Here is a 23,075-nt window from a genome sequence, read left to right on the forward strand (position 1 = left end):
GTGTCTGTCAGAGCCACGCTCTCCTCATCGTCAGACTCGACGACCAAAGCCGAGATCCTTGACGATGGCCGTCGCATCCAAGTCCACCATCGCGGCGAGGTAAGAGCGCTTGATCTTCCAGCCCGAGTCTCAGTGCGCTCTGCGATTCCTATCCCAGAGAAATCCTCGCCAGACTTAGCATGGAGATTGCCCGTGCCCGCCACCGAAACAGGACTACCGAGATTCTCTGCCGAGAACCAGTCAGTACCTTGGAGTTCAGCAGACATCAAGGCTGGATCCCGCGTCTGCTGCCGGCACTGCGATCATGTAATCGTACAGTCAGAGCGTATTAAGTCATGGAAAGATCTACCCAGCGAGAACTGGGCGGAGATGATGGAGTTTTGGCACTGTCACAAGCCTCATGAGCATGAGCATCACGATGGCGAAGCCTTGTCTAAGCGCGGCTACGGAGCTGATAGTTCGATCACTGCCCAACCAGAAATCGGTTTTGTGGACCTCACTTCCTTCGTGTTCTCCGAATCGGACTGTGATGGCCTATTAGTAAGTCTTGAATTTAACCTCCCATATTTATACGCAGTATCCTTCAGAGACGACGGGGAAAGAGAAGGTGGCCTAGCCGAGCGTATATATACCTCTCAGTGGCCCGGTCACCGATACAATTCCCCAAAAAGGACGCAGTGCTTCTTCCTACTTGACTGTGGGCAGCTCTAACGCTCATACCCTTCTTTCCGAGAACGGGTTAGGCGTTAGTGCTGATAAAAGCAGTCTCTTGCTTTTCATCCAGTTTCCAGAGATGTGGGATTCGGGAGATTCAAGGAGATATATCTATAGTCTACGTAGACGTGATTGGACCGCTTTGATCTCCTGGTACGTAGGATATTTTAGCTTACCAGTAGCAGTTTTCCCACCCAGCTTCCGATGCCTCTTTCGATTCCGTCAAAGAAGCCATAGACGAAGCCGATCCCGTGAGGCCTCTACGTATATCCTGTAAAGCTTGCAAAACAGAGATCGGGATGTTTAATGCGTTGGCATCATCTGTAACCCTGTTCAAGTGGCAGATTGTATGTGAAACAACTCAAGTCAGCCAAGCTCCGAGCAGCTCAGAGTGCCTGGCAGCCACTCTGATAGCGACTATATCTCGTTCGGGTTCATCTAAATCTGTGTTGGCATCGCATACACTTGATGTTGATCCAAAATCATCCCAATCAGAGGCATGCCAATCTCTACATCTCTGGGTGCTCAATGCGAATGTGGTGTATTCGTCAACCATGCGCGAAGGAAGGCGGGTGGCGATCAAAGTGTTGTATCAAGATATCGATGCGGAGGAAGGGAACAAGCTGGTTGATTCCATGACTTCGGGCGTTCAGGAGATCAGCTTTCCAGCAGCCGCTATAAAGGCGGCTCGCCAGGTTCTCCAGGAAAGCAACGATTTAATGCCTGCTTCAGAGCGTTTATTCCAGCAATGGCACGTTGGCCTGCTGGAGCGCTGGGAGTAGGCGAATTATTCACAGAGGCGAGGGATGGGGTTTATATCAAGTGTCTGATTGGTTTAACATAGGTAGGGATTAATATGAATACCAGGACTGATAGGAACGAAATCGCGCACTGTGCTACGCACTCAGACAAAACGCCACATTTACAGTACGCATCATTTTCGGCACTGTATGTAGGCAGCACTGCTAGCATGCTTCACCCCAGCACTTGCCTGCATTCGCCTTCATCCTTTTCATTCTCTTCATGCCCCTCAAATTGTCTCACCGCAAATACACCTTAAAATGATAGGATAATTATAGCTTTTGCTACTCAGTCCCATTACGCGATAGTGAGACCCAATAGAATAGCCGACGCTACCTCACGTCATGCATTCCGAAGTGCCATATATTCCCGCCGGATGCATTGGAATCTCACAGGATGAAAGCCAAATCAGTAGACACGACTGGTCAACATTGGATCATCGGGGATGGCTAAAACTTAGCCGTAGCGACTCCGAGGCTGGGCCTGGCGAACTATGCCTCGATCCCCGAATACTGACGTCCCTCCTTGCAGCTCCAAAGCTTCTTTCGCTCGCTCAGTTGTTCCACGCTCAATGGTGTCAGCTTGACTTCTGCGTCAGTACCTTGGATGAACAACTAGGAATCGTCAGAGTATATCTGCTGCCAGACGACGTGCAACGCCGTTCAATAGACCGTGCCAGCTCGGCATTACAAAGGGAGAGGTCCAAGGTACTTCGCTACCTTGATTATTCACCTTGTGCTTGGAAAGCTGTTAAGATACCAGTAGAGACTGGCGGTCCTATTCTTGCAAATCCCAATACCGACGAAAATGACAAGGACATATCCCTGCTGGAGCTCTTCAACGCCATTCCCTCACCATGCCCAGACTTGGATTTAGTCAAAGAGCCATATACACAGGACGCAATGTATAATCTCATGGAGAGCAAAGTGCCAGGACTCAAGACAGAGTTACATCCCTACCAAAGACGATCTGCAGCTTTGATGCTACAGAAGGAAGTGCAGCCCGGTCAGATTCTCGATCCGAGGCTCTTGCATCTGAAAGACACGCGCGGCTCATCTTGGTATATGGACCACGTTACTGGCGAAGTCCTCTTGGGGCCACGATATTACGATGCGGTTTCGGGAGGGATACTGGCAGAGGAAATGGGCTCGGGCAAGACAATAATGTGCCTTGCGTTGATACTTGCGACGATGCATTTGCCAACAAATCCGCCTGATTTTTATAAACAAGGTCAACCACCAATCAGACAGAGAATTGCATCTCTTGCTGATATGGCAGCCTCATGCGCCACGCGTCATGCCGTTCCCTGGAGATCCTATTTCGAAGCGTGGAAAGCGCAGCATGGATATGAGTTTACCCATTGTAACGAGATTCTTTCGAGAAATCCCGGGCATTATTTTCTCCCCGCAGCGAAGCCCCCACGTTCTGGACGACGGAATGCAGCCGTCACGACACCGCCACCCAAAAAAGTCTACTTGAGTTCGGCCTCAGTCGTGATTGTTCCCAACAACCTTCTTGCGCAATGGAAAAAGGAGATACTTAAGCATACCGAGGGATTAAAAGTTCTAATTCTTGGGAGAAACGACAGGCTTCCGTCGTCGCATGAGGAGTTACTAACATACGACATCATCTTATTTCATAAGTCGTGGTTTGAGATGGCTGTGAAGCAGTCTGGCGGGATCAGTGATTCTATCTTGTCATCCATCCATTTCAAGCGATGTATAGTGGATGAGGGGCACATACTTGGTAACTCACGAATTAACAAGAAAAGCAATCTCTTGATTGGCCTAGACTCGATGTATTTCTCCTCTCGCTGGGTCGTTACAGGAACCCCTTCGCATGGTTTATACGGAGTTGAAATACCTCATGCTCCTACCGTGACTTCTCATGCCGACCAAAGCAACTCTTCAACGGAAATGGAAAAAAAGGATCTTGATCGGATCGGGGCCATTACTGCCCTATACTTAAAAGCCCGTCCTTGGGCGAACATAGAAATTGAGAATGGCGATACAGTGGCTGATTGGACGAAATACTTAATGCTCCCCAAGCATCACCCCAAGAGTCAAGGCCGATTCGAAAGCCTAGAATCTACGCTCAATTCTCTTATTATTCGCCATCATACATCGGAGATTAAGACCCTTTTACCATCTGTCAATGAGAAAGTCGTTATTCTCGAAGGTTCATATCAGGATCAACTGTCACTAAATTTATTCTCTATGATGATAGTGTTCAACTCTGTCCAATCGCAGCGAACGGATATGGATTATTTCTTTCATCAAAGGCAAAAAAAATCCCTGCTACAGATCGTACACAATCTAAAGCAGGCAAGCTTTTTTGGAGGTTCTTTCTTTACTGCTGACGAAATTGCTAAATCAGTAGAAACCGCAGAAAAGTTTTTGGCAGAACGGAAAATCCCCATCAGTCCTGAAGATGAGTCGCTACTTCAACAAGCTATTCAATTCGGCAATCTAGCCATGCATAATAGACTTAGAAATCTTACCAACCTATTTCACGAAACGGCAGTGTCAATCACAGGCTTTCCCGGCAATGCTGGCGCCTCCTGGTCTCTTGATGATACAACCGCAGACGGCAGTATCTGTACATCTACCAGCATGATACTATCGCTACAGAGTCTAGTATATAAAGCAGCGAGGAGTGAAGAGAAGTTCAACTCTCTTTTAAACGGCGATCTGATCTCAGAAGGCGCACTGGAGCGCTCGAAACTTCTAGATGCGGCAGCTCCTGAGAAGAGTTCCAAATCAAAGGGAAAATCCTCTAGTACACTTGCTGGTAATACAAAATTAGGCGATGATAGCCCGAAGAAGATACGTTCCCATGGCATAAACGGAACTGAGCCGAAGACTCTCGCTGTCGAGCCATCTGCCGGCCACCTTGAACAGACAAAGATCACCGCGACTGTGTCCGCAAAACTCTCCTACTTGGTTGACTGCCTGGGGAAATACCAAGAAGAGGAGAAGATAATTGTTTTCTACGAGAATGAAAACGTAGCATGGTACTTAGCTAGCATGCTTGACGTGGTTTGTGTGACTACATTGGAGATTGCGAGGCTATACTGACAGAATATCAGCTACAAATCCAACATTTGATTTATGCCAAAACTTTGAGCACAGAGAGGAGAGCGCATTATGTCGATACGTTCAACCACAATGAAAAATTTAGGTAGGTTGATCCTAGCATCAAAAGCATATGAGGCAAAGGGTTCTAATCATCAGATGTAGAGTCCTCCTTATGGATTTATCTCAGGCAGCGTTTGGTTTAGATATGCGAGAGGCATCTCGAATATACTTTATCAATCCAGTCCTCAATCCGCAGGTAGAGGCGCAAGCCATCGGTCGTGCGCGGCGAATTAGCCAAAAGAGGCCAGTCTCTGTCGAAACACTTGTGCTGAAGAACAGTCTGGACGAAGTCATTCTCGAACGCAAGAAACATATGTCCCAAGAAGAGCATCGCCAAGCCAAATCCATTCTGGATGTCCGACCAATATATAACTGGATCAAAAATACCAAAGTTGCTCCCATGAAACCAAGCGAAGACGACTATACTTTGCAGATGGCCGCGCTTCAAACCACACAAGCTGTATTTGGCAAAGGGTTTGGAGTTGTGGCGCATCCCGACGACGGCATTATCCTAGATGAGAAACAGGCGCCGAACAATACACCATCAAGGCATCAAAGGCCTCTCATAGTGTCGAATATGTTGAAGAGATCGTATGATAACGGACCTGGAGGTGGAGGAATGACAAAGGATGTTGAAATTTATACAGCACCCCAGGAAGAGCCGATATCTCACCCAATTCGGCGGGTTCGCTTTGCTTGAATAGAAATTGAGCAACGCAACGATGAGCTCGGATCGGCTCCGAGTTACGATTGCAATGCTCCTTACTGGCGACCATATGGAAGCCGGCATGTGCTAGATTTAGGATCATGTGAATAAGGACAGTCATCTCCACACTGACGGTGCAAAGTTTTAATAACATTGATGGTATTTGGACATCGGCTGAACTCGCATTCGTTGTGATGCACTACAATTGTCCGTCGCTCGAGCTCGCACAGCTTAGGTTACAGCTGGCTGATAATGGGCCCTCAGCTTCTCCGTCTTCTTTGGGAGATGGATCTGAAGAGAATGGTTGATCATATCTCATAGTATCACGTTCGTCCAAAAACAGCGTCATATTCCGATACCACCGCACAATGGATGAAGAAATCCCAGTAAGCTGGACGATTGATCATTTTATTCGCCAGCAAGGGCAGAGAACAAGTGAGACATTACCAGTAGTATAGGCACCCTCGGGAAAGCTGAAAGCCACTCCGCCACCCAGCTGAACCGTAGTCACGCTTTTGCTCACACCAACCATGCAGCCCCTCTCAAAGCCAATACAGCCACGCGAAAGGAACGGCGCACCAAATAGTGCCTTGCGCCGACTGAGAGGCTTGTAGAAAGCGCCCTGCCAGCCTTGAGATGGCGCCTTTGTGCGTGACAGCCGCACGGAAGCGCCCCTGCGGCTGAATCTACATCGACGAAGTGAGCTCGCGGAGCTGCTCCAGAGCACGGGCCTTGGATGACGAGCACGCCCAAAAGCCCAAAGACGGTGGAGGCTGAGATCGCGAGTTCTAGGCCCTTTCAGCTCCGAGCCTAGCAACAAACGCGCCGAGGAGGGTTGGAAGCGTTTCGTGCCGCCGGGCTCCACTGCCCCAGCAAAATGAAGACAATGGACGGCCGCTGCTCTTTGCCAGGAATTGGAACCACAATGATCTGCTCATACACGCATGTGGTTCATGCAATTTATCGACAGCTGGAATTGGCATCAAGTGAATCCGCTTTCTTCTTGTCTTGGAAGTGAGGGCCGGTCGAATCATCCAAAAGCCGCCGCCTCCCCTGGCTGTCAAGGATTTGCCCACTAGGGCCAGCATATATTGGACATTTCCCGATCCAGGCAAACACGAATTATCGGTCTCCCCACCCCATGTCTCGCGTGAGAAGGGCAAATTATAAATACGAATTAGCGGGACGAAGTAGTACATCGAGAGGCAGCTTTCGGTTCCACGGCGCGTTTCGATGGGGTGGACACTTTTTCTTATTTGATTAATTCCCACAATTTTTACCCCTGGATCGCTGCGCTTGTACCTAACCCGGCAGTCGACGCTTAGTGTGCATTACTAGCACTAGCATTCTGTACCTGCGTCAAAGTCTCTGGACTAGGGAAAAGCCATGGGCACTCGAGGGCACTGATTCGTGGGGCTTGAAGCTCTTGGCTTTCCCGGTCGTCAGGGTAGTTAAATGCGAAAAAAGGAGCCTTGCCTGTTAATGGTATGGTATGATAGTCCAAAGGGACGGGAAAAAAAAAGAAGACAAAACAGAAAAGAGAAGAAAAATAGCATTGGCGAGCAGGCTGGGCTTGGGCTGGGCATCCGTCATGCGGGCCACCACCCCGGGAGAAATCAATCAAAAAGATGTGCTTCTCCGCCCCTTTTGCCCCAGGCTTCGCTACCACTAGCCTGCTTGCTCCTCCAAAACCCTTGAAGGGTACACGCGGATCGTTCCAACTGATCGTCAAGAGCCTCTGGAGTTCGACAAGCGAGCAGACGTGAAAGAGATAGAGAGAGGCAGAGGGACCCCAGGAAACCAGCATTCAGGCTGAATATCACGGGGTTCTTTCATTACTGCCCTGCTCCACGTCGATTTGCTGTTTGTCACTGTTGCTTTGCTGCCTTCTGTCCATCACCATTTTTCTGTACGCAACTTTTCTACAGGATGCAAATTGTGCCAGATCTTTGCATGTGCTAAACTACAGCAAAAATCCGACATCATGGCTTCCACGGCCACCATTAAGTCTTTCCCCCTGCCGCCAGCCTTTACCGCGGCGGATCTCTACTCCATCGATGAAGATGGCAACGCGGCTGCAGTGAATGCTGAGCGCGTATCACGCATGAACCGAACGACAAGGGCAGCGAGTCAATCAGGAGCGCATCCAGTATATCAGGGCATGCAGAACGCATCAAGATCTCAGGAATCATTCCAGGCATTGAAGCGGCCCCCGAAGTTGACGGGCACGTCGACGAGTAAAAACGGCAGCAACTATACCCCTCCAGCATCTCCTACATCTCCCAGATCGCCTACCTCTCCTAGATCGCCCACGTCTCCTACTTCTCCTACTTCTCCCACTAGTTTTGCCCACGAAGGTATCGAGGGCCCAAGGAGAAGGGCAGCTTCCACGGGAAACAGGATGAATTTGAATACCCTTCAGACCAGCAGCTGGGTGCGCGAAAGCGTCTATCAGTCGTCACCAATCCGGACGGCGTTTAGGCCCGATAGGCTCGACAGAGGCCCCAATGAGCTCTTCAACCTCCTGCCCGGCGAAGTACTCGATCTGGTCCTGCAATCGCTGAAAGGATCACATCTGAATTGGAACAGTGAGAGTTGTGCGACGTGTATGATGCGCGATCTCTGCAGCGCCGCTCTTTGCAGTCGTAGATTGTACAAACACGCCCGCGTAGCATTGTAAGTCTTTTTCTTCCTTCCTTCTCTCTGTCTCTCTGTCCTTTTGACTTGTATAAGGAACACTTCCTAATATCTAATTACCAAAAACGCGCAGATATGAAGATATCCAGCTCGTTGGCTCAGATTCAGCCGCGCACAAGAAGAAGTTTAAGCAGAATCAAGGCAATCGCATGAGCATGCTGCGACGCACCTTGCGCACCAACCCGAATATCGCGTCCTTAGTACGCTCTTTAAAGGTGCCACATCCAGAGCCGCCGTTGAATTGGTCTGTCTCAAAGGGCATGCTATGGCTGGAGCAGTATGAAGATCAGGTAGCCACGTTGATTATGGCTTGTCCCAAGCTGGAGAGACTTTCGGGCCCTACACCAAATTACGACCACTCGTTCAGAAAAATATTCCACGCGTTGTCAACGAGGAAGTGCTTGAAGGACATGACTTGGGTTATCGATCCCGCGTCCACACCGGCGCAACAGCAAGGGGGGCAGCGGACGGACTCACCGTCCAAACGTGGACAAAGCGGCCCATCGATGCTAGAGCCATCCCAAGGAGACGCCTTCCTCGATAGCCATCGCAACTGGTCCTCTTTAACCAGCCTGTCAATACTCTGTCAGCCCGGTGCTACATTGGCTCCCCATAGACTCCTATCAAGAACACTAACACATCTCCCTTCGCTTCAGCATCTCCACCTCTGCAACCTCCCACCAAACGCCTTCAACGACAACAACCTATTATCTTTACCTCCGCTCAAGTCACTGATCCTCTCCCGCATCGTGGGCATCACCTCCAACGGCCTTACATCTTTCGCCACTCGCAGCAATACCTCACATCTCCAGCGCCTCGAACTCCGCAACACGCCCTTAACATCTCTTCCGGCTCTCGCCCGCATCTTCTCCCATCTCCCCGCCCTGAAGTACTTTTACCTCGCCCAATCGTTCCCGCCCGTCATGCCGGAAACCGACTCCTTCGCGCTCTGGATGATGCCCTACCTCGCCTCATCCACCATTGTGAAGCTCCACTGGGACATCACCAGCCACCCCAACACCACCAACGAAGCAGACGACATCCTCGCTCGAAGCATCGAAGCCGGCGGCTTCCCAGCCCTCACCACCCTCCGAACGCCCAACGACCCCGAGGGCCGCTTCCAAGCCCTCTGCCGCCCCGTGGACCACATCATCCTCCCCAACGACCGCTTCCAGCGCCTCAACGCCATGGGCGGCATCCCCGCCTCCGGATCCTTCAGCGCGCCCTCATCGCCAATCTCGCCCCTCCACAAATCCTCCACGACAATGTCTCTTCCGTTAACCATCTACGCCACGCCTCTCCCAGGGACAGACCTCCAAACAGCCCGCCTCGCCGCCCAATCACGTCTCGAAGCCGCCCACAACGCCCCTCGCTTCCGATTCACCATTGCCGCCGACGACGGCCTGGCCCAGACGCTTGGCACCGTTGGCTTCATCGGCACGCTGGGCAGCAAGATTTCGTATCACCTCTTGCCGGATGACGGGGCAGTAGATGAACAAGGCGGGCTCGTGGACGTGGCTGACATGGTGGGCGATGGCGGGGAGGCTCTCGGTGGCAGTAGGGAAGGGTGCACAGGGCGATGGAACCAGAAGGAAGGCGAGGTGGCTGATAAGAAGGAGAAGGAGAAGTGGTGGCATACTGAAAGGGGAAGATGGCAGAGAATTGAAGCCATATAACACTTGTCTTTTCTTTTCCTTTCCTTTCATTTCATTTCATTCCATTTTTCCTATCATATCTTTTCATATTTGGGAGGTAACAAGAAGCCGTTTTGCATTTCATTTGTATATTTCTCCTTTTTCTTGGAATAATGGCAGTGGGAAGCATAGTTCTCCACGAGAGAACAGGTTGCGGAAGGGGATTTGGAAATTTTCAGTCAACGATATCATGACAACATAGCAGTAGTATTAAATACACTCCTAAGTTGAGTATTTCTGTTTTAACAAAAAAAAACACCATCTTTAAAATTCGCCCAGCCGGTCCTAATGATTCAAGGAAAAAGAAGGCAAAAAGTACAGACAACAAAAAATGTGATTCAATATGTATTAAACAGTAAATACTAAATCAATATGCAATAATATCTAGAATTACTTAGTCATTACTCATGTTTTGCTTTGTGTCGCTTGTTTTGCATAGCGCTCGCTACGCTCTGCTTTGCTCTGTCTCTACTTTGCTCTGCATTGCTCGCTCGCTTGCTCGCTCGTTTTGTTTCCTCCCCCCTTTCTAACCCATCATCTAGTGCCCTGAATGTTTCTTTTTATCTTCATGGCAACATGCCCAACAGGTTGTTTTATACACCCTATTAACAAAAATCCGACTCTAACGTGTGATATGTGAAAAAAAGAAAATGCTCTTTCAATAAAGCAAAGGACACGATTCCAGAGCACCAAAAGATTCCCAACCTCCAACAAATGAACAGATTTTTTTCATATGCAATGTGTGTGATGAAGAAATTAACAAATAAAAAATGGACGAGATTGCCACCGAGAGGCCTCAGTCATTAAGGAGAGATAGAAGAAAAAAAGACTTGGAAAGTAGAAAGTAGAGGGAAAATAGGAACAGAGGGAAAAAGGAAGAAAAAAAAGTCATCAAAAGTGGTAGAGATTAGAAGAATCTACCCTTCTTCTTGGGAGCTGCCTTTTTCTTATTTGCTTCTCCCAAGATATCATCAAAAGTGGTTCCGGACGTCGCTGCAGCAGGTTTGGCCGGGGAGCTCGGTCTTGACATCCGAGGATTCAAACCGACAAGATTTCCGACGGACGAAGACCGGTTGGAAAGATGGCTGCTTGGCGGTCGTGGGCCCAGCGAGCTGCTGCGCTGGTGGACGCCAAAAAGATTTGGCGGCGGCTCGAGGGGAACAGGCTCCAAGCCCAACATAATACTTGAGCGGTTCCCCGCAATGTTGAAACCCGCGGTACTGATACGACGACTAGCTGGGGACTGGTTACGCGGTCGAGGCCGCAGTTGGGGTGATCCCGGGATGGACGATGGGGTGCTTTGACCGGAGAGACCACTTGAGCCGTTGTTGAAGCCGGGGTCGGCATCCTGGAACATGGGCCGAGGAGGCTCAAGAGGTGCTAAAGCTGGCTCCTCAAGGGGCGGAGTTGCCGAGTTGCCCATTTCCTCCCAAATCTTGGCGGCCAGCCAACAGTGGCTTCGATGATAGATGGCCTCCACACTGAACATGACGGCATCTGCGGAAAGCTCGACATAGCCACCGCCCGCAACTTCGTACCACATTCTTCGGACTCCCTTGTCATCAACCCACGGCGGGTTACCCATAGGAGGTTGGCACAAGAAATACTCAACACCTTCAGCAAATTTGAGGTCGGGAGCATCCACAACCAACATGGGCAGTGACTGAAGAATAACGTAGAGGAAGAGGAAGTAACCAATCCTTTGATCGATGAGATCTTGAGCCGTCTTTCCCTTGGCTTCTCGAGCCTCAAACTCTTTAAAGTAATCCAAGAATGGAAGTTGAATGCCAGCAGTGTCATAGTTATAAGCGCCATTCAACACCAGCAACATTTCGGGCTCCTTGACCTTCTTGTCAAATCTAGCCTGTTCTCTGGGAGAAAGATTGTTGTACGTTTCGAGAATGGCCGTCATTGACGGGATTAGAGGGAGGTCAAAAGGAACAGGGGGCAGAACGGGAGGTCTAGAACGGTCAAATTCAGACTCGATAACGCGGAGAGCCGATGTAATCATCTCATCAGCCTCTTTGGAAACTGTGGGTACCTCATCGATAACTCTTGTGGTAAGGCTGTTTCGATCTACGAGCAAGTCGTAGAGGGCACAGTGGTCTGAATACAAGGTCTTCAGCACGATGCGATTCAAGCCGCTCTCCACGAAAGGATTCTTCTTGCTGCTAGCTTTAGGGGGCCAGCTACCGAATGCAGATTTGTAGTAGCTCAAGACAAACTGCCTCATCTTGTTGAATGAGTTTCGCCAAATCTTGAATCGAACTTGCCTCAGCTCAGGGATAGAAGACGAATTTGCGAGACCAGCAAACAGTGACGGGAATTCGAACTGTTCGAGCTGGTCTTTTACGTTCTGATAGCGATTTTCAAGGTCAAAATGAGCCTTTTCCAGTCGCTGCCGTGTGATTGGGGATATTTCCTGAAACAAGGGCAGGCGCAGATCCATAATGGAAGAGTATTTTCCCACAGCATGTACAAATGCCTCGTTGTAAAGCTCCAGGCACCGCATGCGCTCGCCCAGAATCAGAGCTTCCAGCGTTTGTTCTCGGCTTGCGCGGCAATCTCCAAAGCCAAGAGACTCAGAGTAGAAGCCGAAGCTTAGATCAACCGCGCTACCAAAAGTATATCCATCAGGGCTCGAGAAGCAAAATTCTTGTAGGAGATCTGAGATTTGGAGGAAGGCGTGGAAGTTGGTTGGTCGTGCCGCAGTTCCCACAAGAGGCTGGCCCGTAAGGAAAGCAAACACATTTCGAATCGCAACCAGACGATCAAGCTCCGACCCCGAATTGTCGGCGGTAGGTACCGCGAGCTGGCTCGATGAGGCATTTGATGGTGCAGGAGGAAGATATAGGTGGAGGAAATCCCCAGATGGATCGACTGGGAACGATGTCGGAGATGATACCCGTGAAGCGTCATCGGTACTGAGGCTGGTTCGGCCTGTAAAGCTGCTGGCCCTGGTTCTTGTGCCCGAGGACTCCAGATCTGCTCGAATGAGTTCGTTGAAGATGAAAGAGGAGCTGACGCAAAACTCCGGTACTTTGAAGGATGGCCCGCGTCCACTAGACTTGGGGTACAAGTAGACAAGCACTGCGCCATTCTCATTCCAGAGTTCAGGAACCTTTAGAGACGTTTTGTTAGTTACTTTCAACAGTGTTTAAATTTGGACGTTGATGAGCAATTTACCTTTTCTCCATTTGTAAGGAAAGCCGTGTTGTATTCCGCTTTGCTCCCATCTGACATGACCCATGCAGCCATTTTGTTGGCATGATTAGCATCTATCGAACTGGAGCGGGATCGACCTGGCATCCAACTTCGGCGTAACTTTCGCCTGGTTGGGCTCTGATTAATGCTGGAAATAGGTCGTAGATTAGTGGTCGACGTGGACATGGACATCCTTGAGCCCTCCATAATCGTCGAGTTGACACGTGCAGAGACACTTCGTCCCCTAGGCTCCGGCAAAGGAGCCGTTGATCGAGTTTTCAGCACCTGCAAGGGTGGAAGAGAGTCCTTTCGCTCGGAATATGACATGCTTCGCTGTCTAGCTATGCTGCTCTCAGCGCTTTCACCTGATGCCACGCCAAGTCCAACAGAGGCCTGGTTGTTGTCGGCTAGGTCAGGGTTTGCAGCAACATTTTCTTCGAGTGCTTCCGCAATGGTAAAGGTTGTCCTCACCGGTTCGGGTGAGGGTGGGATAGGATTCATGATAGGATTCATAATCACCGGGTTAGCCTGAAGCTGAGTCTCAAAGTCGAAACCGCCCAGCGCAGGGAGCGGTGGTACTGGCACATCATTGTCGACCTGTGGGGTGTCTGGTGCAGAATACACAGAAGGAGAGGGCGGAATTGGATCATTAATATGCGGAGGCGGGAGCGGACTGTCTACAGGGCTGATGATATCCGACTGCTGCATAACCAGCAGCGATATCTGAGATGACACAGCCGGTGTGTCTGGATCCGGAGCGGGATACACCTTTGACTGTGGAGGTTGCGGAGGGCTGTGTTGTGGGTATGGTAAGGATGATGTATCGGATTGTGCCGATTCAAAAACGGTCGAACTATCGCCGGCCACGCTGGAGGGGCTTGTTGATTCGGCTACCGAGTATAATGGCTGCTGAGGAGGAGGCGGTGGTGGTCCAGGTGGTGGCCCGGATGGTGGAGGCGGAGGAGCATCGAGGGGAGCAGCCATATAAGGAGGATTGAGAGGTTCAGGGAGACGAGGATCTTCGAAAAGAGGAGCATCGAAAGATGTAGAAGAAGGCGGCGGCGGCGGTGGTGGTGGCTCATTCGGAGGCACCAAATGACCAACAGGCTTCCGCTGGATAGACATCGGACGGTGGTCTGTCTGCAGTGTAAGCGACGGGATCAAGGATGAGATCCGAGTGCTCCATGGCTTCGATTTCTGGTTCTTTCTAGATGGAGGGCGTTCGGCGTCGTCTCTCCTCTCGACCACAGGCTCCAAGCTCTTCTGTGGCCCGTCAGCGGGCTTCACAGCTGGAGCTAGAGGTTCGGGTGGCGTCTTGCGGCGAGAGCTGTCGGAGTCGGAAGTTGCTTTCGAATCGGAGGAGCCATTTTGCGCATGGGATCGGGTCGAGGAACGAGAAAATGAAGAAGGCAGAAGAGTGGCTCGAAAGGACTTACTCGAAGTCATATTGGGCTGATATGACCTGTCCGTCCGCAGCAAGCAAGCAAGCAGTTGCTACGAGCGTACAGCAGGCGGGAACCGGCGGGTTCTTGTATATATGGAGTGATCAGAGGTCGGGTGGAGCAGCGAGTCGACGTGCTCAGACACTGGCAGTTGAGCGGGCAAAGCTGTGTCAGACTGATGAGCTGCGGTGGCACCTACTCCTCCGTACAGCACAGTATTCGAAAGGGCAGGCTTTTCGCAATGGCCACGCCCCCTGTGAGGATAGACTGGCACGACAGAGCTGAGGCGAGGCTAATGGGGAGATGTCGCTGGCGCAAGCTTTTCGGTACGGACGGCGGAATGGCTGAGGGCAACCGGGGGCGCAGAGAAAGCAGAGCCCGGGAGGCGTGCGAAAAGGAATCAGTCGTCGAGGATTACTAGGACAAAAAACTCCTTGTGGTCGCTGGATCGAGGTGAGCGACGGGTCTTGAGGCTGCTCGGTGGGGACTCGATGACGTTTTTTTTTTTCTCTCGGCAAAGGGGATTCCTTTTTTTTGGGGTTGCCTCAAGCAGGGCCAGGGAGTCTTGGCGGCAGTCTGAAATCGCGTCTCATCGTTTGTTGGTCCCCTGGTCTTCGTATCGGCAGGACGAGAGCCAGAGATGCGCGCGAGGACCCTCTGCCAGTATTTATTTCTGCGTGCTGCAACACCTCTTCTGCGACGCCGACAAAATATGTCTTATAGCGGCAACGTCGAAAAACAAAAATGCGCACGCTGACCCAGACCAGTCATCGGACATGCGGCTGATGGCTAAACTGCAGACAGACGCAGCCATTGTCAGGAACCCCGGCACGCACATCTCGGCGGCGGCCCACAGCTAGCGCCAGCCGGTCGCTATTTTTGATGTCAAAAAGCTCCGCTTAGGTGGAACACACGGTCCTGGCCAGGGGGGTGTTAATGGGCCAGACGTCGTGCAGAGCTGCTTGGGTCCGCCGGTTCTGCGGTTTTGTGCGAGAGGATGATTCGGAGAGAAAAAAAACCGTGCACTAGGCGGAAGGGCTAAGCAGCTCAGCTCCCCCTCTCTGGGTGGCTTATACTGGTGCTGCGAGGTGCGTGCGCTTCCTTCGAGCGCCAAGGCGAGATACGCCGGTTCACAGCGTCGACGAGAACGGAGGTACCTGCGACGACGGGCCCCGTGGTGCACAACGAAAATGCAGGCAGAGCTACTAGGTAGGGTTACGGGCTCACTTTGTGTCTCGCCCAGGCGCAGGACGATGCTAATTACCACCTGCTTGCTTAGCAGCTGTCTACACGTAAATCTTGCATTATTGGTGCTGTTTCCAGGCCACATCCTCCCCAGGGTCTCAATGCTACTGCAAGGGGCCACTCGCGGCAGGCCTTGTACTGGTACCAGTGCCGTGCGCTGCTGCTACCTCAGCATGTAACCTCAGGTGCCCCGTGCAGGGCGTTCTAGCCAGTGCCTGCTTCCAGAACCGTGCCACGTTCCTTCCGACAAGGCGCAGGACCACGCCTATTTGCGATTCATCGAGGTACCGCGACGGGGCAGCTGAAGGTACCGGTACCCACCGCGGCCGGAGAGGGCAGAGCAGAAAAGTCGTGATCTCATTACCAAGCAGGTAACGAGTACGAGGGCAAATACACCTCCCACCCGGTCAGGAGGCTCCCGAATCCTCTCTCAAGCTCCCTCTTCCTAGCAGGTGCATGTAGGTACTTGTAGGGCGTTTAAAATCAGGATCTCCCCGTCTCCGCCGCTGCAGTCAGCCCCCGGCACGCTGCAACAGCTATGTACATGGTGCGCAGATTTGCATCTTGAACATACGAGGTGCTAATATGCCTTCTTCACATGCAGCTGCACGGCCCAGGCCAGATCAAAGGGGCTGAGATAATTACGGGAGCAGGAAAAGGAGATTAATACCCACGGCCCGCGCCAATCTGGCCGTCGATTGCTGGGCTGATTATTCTACTCGCTGCTCTCTTGTGCTTCCATCTATTCTTTTGCTTCTCTTCTGATTAAGTTGAGATCCAAGCGTACCCTGGCCCGAATAACCGAAGGCGGCAGGTCGATGGGTAGATGGGCCGTACTGCGAACTGCCTAGCACTAATACGACTCGCAGCTGGGCTTCGAGAAAGAGACACGCCGAGAATTGCTGCGAAGTACGACGTCGACGCTCTTCTCGCTTAGAGATGCAACAAGCAATGCTTCGTATAATCGTCCCATCTCCGCATCGCACGTGGCGGGCTTCGTGTTGGCTTTTAGTCGGTAGGCATGTATGAAAACACAGCGCAGCACAGCACAGCACAGCACAGCACGGCGCCAGCACAGCAGCTTGGCACGGCAGATTGGATCACGGCGCCGCATCACCAGCCGACTATGCGGCCCGGTGCTCGTATATGTATGCTGCTGTCTGCTGTCCGCGTCTGCTTCGCCTCTTGGCAGTAATTGACAAAACAGAAAAACCACCATCGTACTCGTATATATTGTGACGATCACATTCGTATTGTGGTGCCCTTTGACGTCGTCGCGTGGCTCAGTCACTTGATTTGCGTACGTTATTCTCCTTTCTCGCCACTGCCATGTGCATCCCGTTACGCATTTGGCACCGTATCAACGCATCAGTGTGCTAATACGGTACGGGCTGCTCATCATATGCGGGACGGTGCAATCATCGGGCAAGGCTGCATTACAATCTCCGCCTGCGCAATTCATCTCCCGCTGACGAAAAGCAAATAAAAGGTCCTGCCGGGGCGCAGCTGTGAAATGTTTACAACGAGGTAAGACGCTTGTTTTTTTATTCATGCTCATTCTTCAATTTGATAAAAAGGGGCGTGTGTCTCTTATTCCTCTTACATTTCGCCATGACTACCTAGCTTCTGGGCGACGTCAAAGGTCTGCGCCACACAGACGCTGCTAAAAGCGCCATGGGGTACTGCGTCTGAGCCATGCAAACCTTGCCCTGATTACTAAGGACATTGGCGGTTCCCATTGGTGGAGCTGCGTGCTTTGTTGAAGCTCTGCATTTGCTGACAGCCAGGCGTCATCCTTACTCCATGTTAGCCCCGTCTTGCTAGCGCTTTGATGCTACTATTTACAGTATACTGTTTCCATTCTTCAACAATGCCAGATGATGTGAGATGGAGATGAAACTGGAGATGGGGAGGGATAGTCACGATGAAGAGAAGATCATAGCAACAACACCAAATTCGCCCAAGAGCCGCCAAAATACTTCTCTAGTAGATGGTATATTCGCCCTGAGCCGCAGCTCTGAGTCGTGCCCAGGGAACCAGTGTTTTACCTTTTACTCGTGCCTCTCGCGCGTTCGCCATGTGGGAACAAGACAACTGCCCTAGCGCATTTCGAGACTGCTGTCCGCGGACAAAACTGCGATGCCATGAGTAGGAAAATACAGTAGTGAACACAAGAACCAGAGAGGGAAGAGAAAATAAACAATAACAGAGCCATTTCCGTACGCGCGCGCGCTTCAGGTAATCCGATGATTTGTTGGGCCGCACAACAATTGCCTCAAACTCAGGCCATTCTTTACTGTTTCATCATCGCAGAGCCATAGCCAAGGCATCCGCGCGATCTAGCATTTTAGTGCTGTAGACTATGGACTAGCAGTAGTCGATTCACTAGGACTCATCGCCATGCTACTAATCCTGATAGGCTCACATCAGCAAACACGCAATTCAAAATCTATATGAGTGAAGCATGTAGGTACATGCAGTGCACAGGTTTTGGCATCAACCTTATACTGTACCTGCTTATCCACCAAATAAGCTACACTGAAGAGCTCAAGGGGAGCAGAATCGTGGAAACCGTATACGCACCTAAAGCTCTGTTCTCCACTCCACAGGTCCCCCGCAATCTCTATTTGTTTGTTTTGCTCTTTCTTTTAGTAGCACCATTTCACTTGACTTCTTTTTCCTCCGGTAAAGAATCACTCAAGCTAGGAATAAAAGGTACCTATCATCGAAACCCCTTCCTCTGCTACACATGCACGTATAGCCATGGCCCTTTTTTTTGCTTGCTTTGTCCGGGCCCAGGAAACTGGGATGACAAGCCCGCCCCACATCTCGAAAATTGCCTAATTCGGTGGAACCGCCTTGCACCATCCAATGGATCTTATCTATTATCTTGCAGCTCGCAGCTCGCAGCGCAGTGCATAGGCGAGAAGGGACGGAAATAAAAATTCTCCATTTGTGCTGCTTGAAACAGAAAAAAGTGACAAAATCCGGGCATGTGAAGACAAACAAATGAGACATCAGAGGCTCTTCAAGTCCAGCAGCAGTACTTTACTTGAACAAACCGAGATCGCAAAAGGCAACTCTCTCTCTCTTTCTTTCTTTTTTTTTTTTCTGAACCTTGTTCCCCCTTGTGTGCATCGGCTTTATTTCCAGCTCTCTGTGTCCATTTCCTCTGCCCGGCTTTTGTTTTGCTCTACTGCCTAGCTCACTCTTCTTTTTTCTCTCCGTTATTATGCCGGCAATGCCGTCGCCGCCCAAGCCTTTAGTGGAGAAATTGTCCAAACCACTTGGAGAAGAAAAAAAAAACAGAGTTCGGCTAAAGCAAGTCTCTTCTCCCCCAATCTCCGTTTTCCAGCCAAGCAAGCGGTTTTCCTCCCCTATTGCACCGAATTGTTACTGTGCCAAATAGCAGATGTTAGCAGATGCAGATGCAGAGAAGAAAAACAAACGGATACCCCGCAAAACCGCCATCTTCGCAAAACGAACAATAGATCAAAACCAAGAAAGCGCCTCCCCCTCCCTCTACACAAAGCTAGGTGTCTAAAATGCACTGTTGCATCTTCTCCATCCCATCACGCCCCCCCTCCCCATAGCCGCCAAAATCGTAGATCGACAAAACCCTGCCCACGAATAGAGATATCCGGATTTAGATTAAACAAAAAAAAGAGCAACAAATAAAAGTTAACAACAAATCAAATCTAAGAAAAAAAAAAAGTCTCCTGTCTAGCTCCGAGCACCGTTTCCAAAACAAGTATTAGCGGCGCCAAGCTAGAGGGAAAGTAGCACCACCATTTGTCGTAATTTGTTTTAACTCTCTTTTTTTTATTTTCTTCCCCCCTCCAATGGATGATTGATTACCTTTTAGTCTTTTTTTTTCCGCAGCGGCATTGAGACGTTAGTAGTAGGTACACCAATAGTATGTAGTTTAGATAAAGTAGAGTAGTAATCTGCCCTTCTCTATTATAAACCTAGTAGTCCGTATTGACAATTGGCCAAATTTAATTTTTCCCTCTAGTTTGAGTTTTAGTTTAGAGGCCTCTGTGACCTGGTCTGCCCAACACCCTCCCTTTAAAGTAGATCGTCGCCCCCAAGTTTCATGTTTTCTCGTAGTCATATTCTCTCATTCTGCTGCTCTTCCCTTGTTTCTGCTTTTCTTGTTGCTGTTTTGATGCCTGTTATCCATTGCTTCTCGACATGCTGGACATGTCACGCATCACCGCACGAAATCGGTTCATATCAGCTCTATTCAGCGTAGCCGTCGATAACCCTGGCCCTTTTTCCTCTTTCGACCTGAAACAATCTCTCTGAACTCAACTTTCACCGTTGAGCGAGCAAGAGAGTTCACAAGGGTCTCCCAAACAACAAAAGGCTCCTGGAAACCTGTCAATTGGCTCCCGCAGACGGAAAATCACAGTTTCGAGAAAGGCTGGGAGAAGTTTCCGGGACAACGCATCTCAACTGATTCTGGAACATCATCAAATTCGTATCAAAGCCATCCGCCCGCGATTCAAGCTCGAGGAGGAGAACCGACTGTCGCCACGCCAATCCGCCCATTCCCCAGGTCTCCTGCGCTCCCAATAGACTTTCAAGTCAACATCCGCGCAAAACAGTCCACATCCGGCCCAAAAATGAAGCTATCCGGCATCGCCTTCTCAATGGATTCGCACACTCATACCATCGGAGACGTCTGGAGAGTCTCGCGGGGAGTCACCTGACTATCGCGCTAATGGTGCAAAACCTGGTCGGTGGTCAAAATCGGTGAAAGTCAAGGCTTCTATTGGCCAGAAGAGCAGGATCCACAGGCGGGATTGACCAATCAGACCCCCAGCTCTTACCGAGAATGCACATCCGATGATGGTGTAAGTGAAGACAGACGCAGACGAACCCAGAGTCCCCCCTTTGGATGCCAAATCTATAATTCTCTTTGTGTCAGGCAGAGTTCCCTGAAGCAGACAAATCTTACACAAAAAGACCTGGGACATTGGGCATCTTCACCTTATCGTCCATCTGACAGGAAGCCACCTGCTGCTTCAATTCGTCCTGGTAGCTAGCCAAGGTCCCACTGCATCCCGTGACTTACACGGATATCAACATGACTTTCCCTCGGGACATGGACCGGATGGAACTTGAAAACTCCCGTCTCTCCCCTTCCCCGGAGCTAGAGGATCTCTTCAACCAGTTCTTCGACTGGCAAGCCTATTCCGGGGACGCTAATCCCTCGTCTCCCCATCCCCATCACCATCACCATCACCGCAAGCAATCCCTTAGCAGGATCATCACCGATATCCCTTCCTTTATAGAAAACTTTCCCCTTGATCCCAACAGGCCCTACTTCGACATGCCGCCTTCGTACTCTTCGGATGATGGCCTCACGTCCGAGTACTCCCCCGGCCAGACTCCCCCGGAGCTGGTCCAGGGTGGAAGCTCGTCGCCTTCAGACCACTCGGGATCGCCACCCTTCCTGGAGCCACTAGACGATGGCCACTACCACCAAGAGGCTTCCCTTAGAGAGATCCAGGCCCAAGACGATGAGTGGACCTACCCGCAGACCGACCCTTCCAAGGGCATGGTCCAGGGTTACCCCCATCACATCCAGGTCCTAGACGACAGGCATAGAAGGCCAGTCGACCCGTCCGCAAAGCTGAAGCGGCGACGATCCGGCAACGACCTAGAGAAGAGGCAACGGCAGCTGGCAGACCCCGGCCAGACGGCAGACGTCCGCAAGAGTGGAGCCTGCCTCCCATGCCGCATGTCTAAGACCCGAGTAAGAAGTCACTGTACCTCCCTCCCCAGACCAATTGGAATAACAATGCTGAGATTCCTTTTTTTCCTTTTCCAGTGCCATGATAGTGGAGTCTGCCCAATGTGCAGGAAAGCGTTCCCAGACCATTCTCACATGGCCTGCACGCGCGCCACACCATCCACGTTTTGGCCCGTAATGGGCAAGATCCCCGGTATGTGGCGCACGGCACAACTCAGATTTGTGCACAGCTGAACAAACCCCCCGGTATAATCCAAAACGTATACATATACTGACAATGTATTTTTTTTTTCCCACCAGATGTTTGGTCCACCAATCCCGAAGAAGAGGAGCAACTTTGCTCCGGCCCACGGTTTTACACTGGAAAGCCCCGAGAGATCTCAGTCTTTTTCACCCCGGACCCCAGCTTCCCAGCCCTGCGCGCCACGGTTCAGGCTTACCGGTCGCAGGGGGGCTCTGAGGAGAACGGCAGCCTGTCAAAGGCTGACTTCCCTCGAGACTGTGTTCCGAGCCACGAGCTGCTGCAGAGATGGGTCGAAGACCAGATCCAAACGGAGCAGAGGTCAGACTTCCAATACGCAGCTCAGAGCTTTGTGCTTGCATACTCGGAACAAGGTTGGGGACTTCCCAAGGTACGACCAGAGTGAACACTTTCTGTCTTTCTCTCTCTTCTTGAGCTAACCAGAAGTCTGCAGCATGACCTTGTTAGGAAAGTCCACAGAATGAACTGCTTCTTCCGCATTTTGAAAGCTAGATCATTCTGGTGCCTGGACCCAACCAACAAGCTCACCACACTACCCTTGTCTGTCCAGGCTCAGCTGAGAAACATTGCCCGACGGGCCATATACTCACTTGAGCATGATATTCTCAAAGAGATGGACGACACCATCGCGCAGCAGGGTGTCCCACAGCCTCAGGAGAGGATTGCCATCTGGGCAAGCATGTGGCAGCTCATTCTCATGTACCGAGATCTTTTGCAAGGCTTCAAGGCCCATATCGGCCGCCTTGCGACTAACAAGAGCGAGTCATCTCAGAGCAGTGAGTTCCCTTTGCATGAAGAGAGCAGAAAAAGAGGCTAGACATGAGTACTGACAAGACCGAAAGTTGCCATGAAGGGACAAGTCTATAAGCGCCTCGCGGAAAGCTTTTACCCGCTCTTGGTGGTGTATTACCACTACCAATTCCGCACAAAGAAGAGCCTGGAGATGTCGCTGGACTGGCTCAAGTCTCCTCAATACCCCGCAGCAGCATGCCACAGCAGAGCGATCCACGAGGCTGCTCAGTACCTTCTCGACTCTCGCAAAGAGCACTGTAAGTTTTTGCCAAGCAACTGAAGCCGTTTCACTGTTCGTTCGTAGCGCTAATACCTTGTCACAGATCAGAAACTGCAGTCTTCAAAGAGCGAGATTGATCAGCTTCTATGCGTCCTGGTAGTGAACCACGAGCTGAAGAAGATGAACGCCAGAAAGCGTGCGCCAAAGGCCAAAACATCAAAACACGCAGATGATGATTGTGAAGATGATAATTAGCTTGCTTCCGTTTCTAGAGGCATGCCTTTTATGAGTTACGACTTAATGATTTAAAAAAAAAAAAAAAAAAAAAAAAAGAATGCAAATGATGGAACGTATGAATGGGAAATGAAGCGAAAAGGAAAAAGCGGTGCTCACTCTTTTG

The 23,075-nt window shown here is 50.7% G+C and overlaps 4 protein-coding genes across 4 annotated transcripts; 3 read left to right on the forward strand and 1 right to left on the reverse strand.

The window, feature by feature from the left end:
* Nucleotides 1-1,859: 1,859 nt before the first annotated feature.
* TGAM01_v207207 (hypothetical protein) lies at nt 1,860-5,352 on the forward strand (the record flags this gene model as incomplete). Its single annotated transcript, XM_018803726.2, has 3 exons — nt 1,860-4,553; nt 4,604-4,695; nt 4,755-5,352. The coding sequence occupies 3 exons, from the start codon at nt 1,860-1,862 to the stop codon at nt 5,350-5,352; spliced, it is 3,384 nt and encodes a 1,127-aa protein (XP_018663099.2).
* A 1,990-nt stretch (nt 5,353-7,342) lies between these two features.
* TGAM01_v207208 (hypothetical protein) lies at nt 7,343-9,731 on the forward strand (the record flags this gene model as incomplete). The annotated part of the gene is made up of 2 exons (XM_018803725.1): nt 7,343-8,034; nt 8,129-9,731. The coding sequence occupies 2 exons, from the start codon at nt 7,343-7,345 to the stop codon at nt 9,729-9,731; spliced, it is 2,295 nt and encodes a 764-aa protein (XP_018663098.1).
* Nucleotides 9,732-10,656: 925 nt separating this feature from the next.
* TGAM01_v207209 (hypothetical protein) lies at nt 10,657-14,399 on the reverse strand (the record flags this gene model as incomplete). The annotated part of the gene is made up of 2 exons (XM_018803724.1): nt 10,657-12,870; nt 12,936-14,399. The coding sequence occupies 2 exons, from the start codon at nt 14,397-14,399 to the stop codon at nt 10,657-10,659; spliced, it is 3,678 nt and encodes a 1,225-aa protein (XP_018663097.1).
* A 6,333-nt stretch (nt 14,400-20,732) lies between these two features.
* TGAM01_v207210 (hypothetical protein) lies at nt 20,733-22,930 on the forward strand (the record flags this gene model as incomplete). The annotated part of the gene is made up of 6 exons (XM_024550035.1): nt 20,733-21,404; nt 21,512-21,647; nt 21,702-22,033; nt 22,097-22,439; nt 22,506-22,712; nt 22,779-22,930. The coding sequence occupies 6 exons, from the start codon at nt 20,733-20,735 to the stop codon at nt 22,928-22,930; spliced, it is 1,842 nt and encodes a 613-aa protein (XP_024405201.1).
* Between the last annotated feature and the right edge of the window lie 145 nt (nt 22,931-23,075).

The sequence above is a fragment of the Trichoderma gamsii genome (assembly GCF_001481775.2).
Source record: "Trichoderma gamsii strain T6085 chromosome Unknown Scaffold_26.2, whole genome shotgun sequence".
NCBI lineage: Eukaryota > Fungi > Ascomycota > Sordariomycetes > Hypocreales > Hypocreaceae > Trichoderma > Trichoderma gamsii.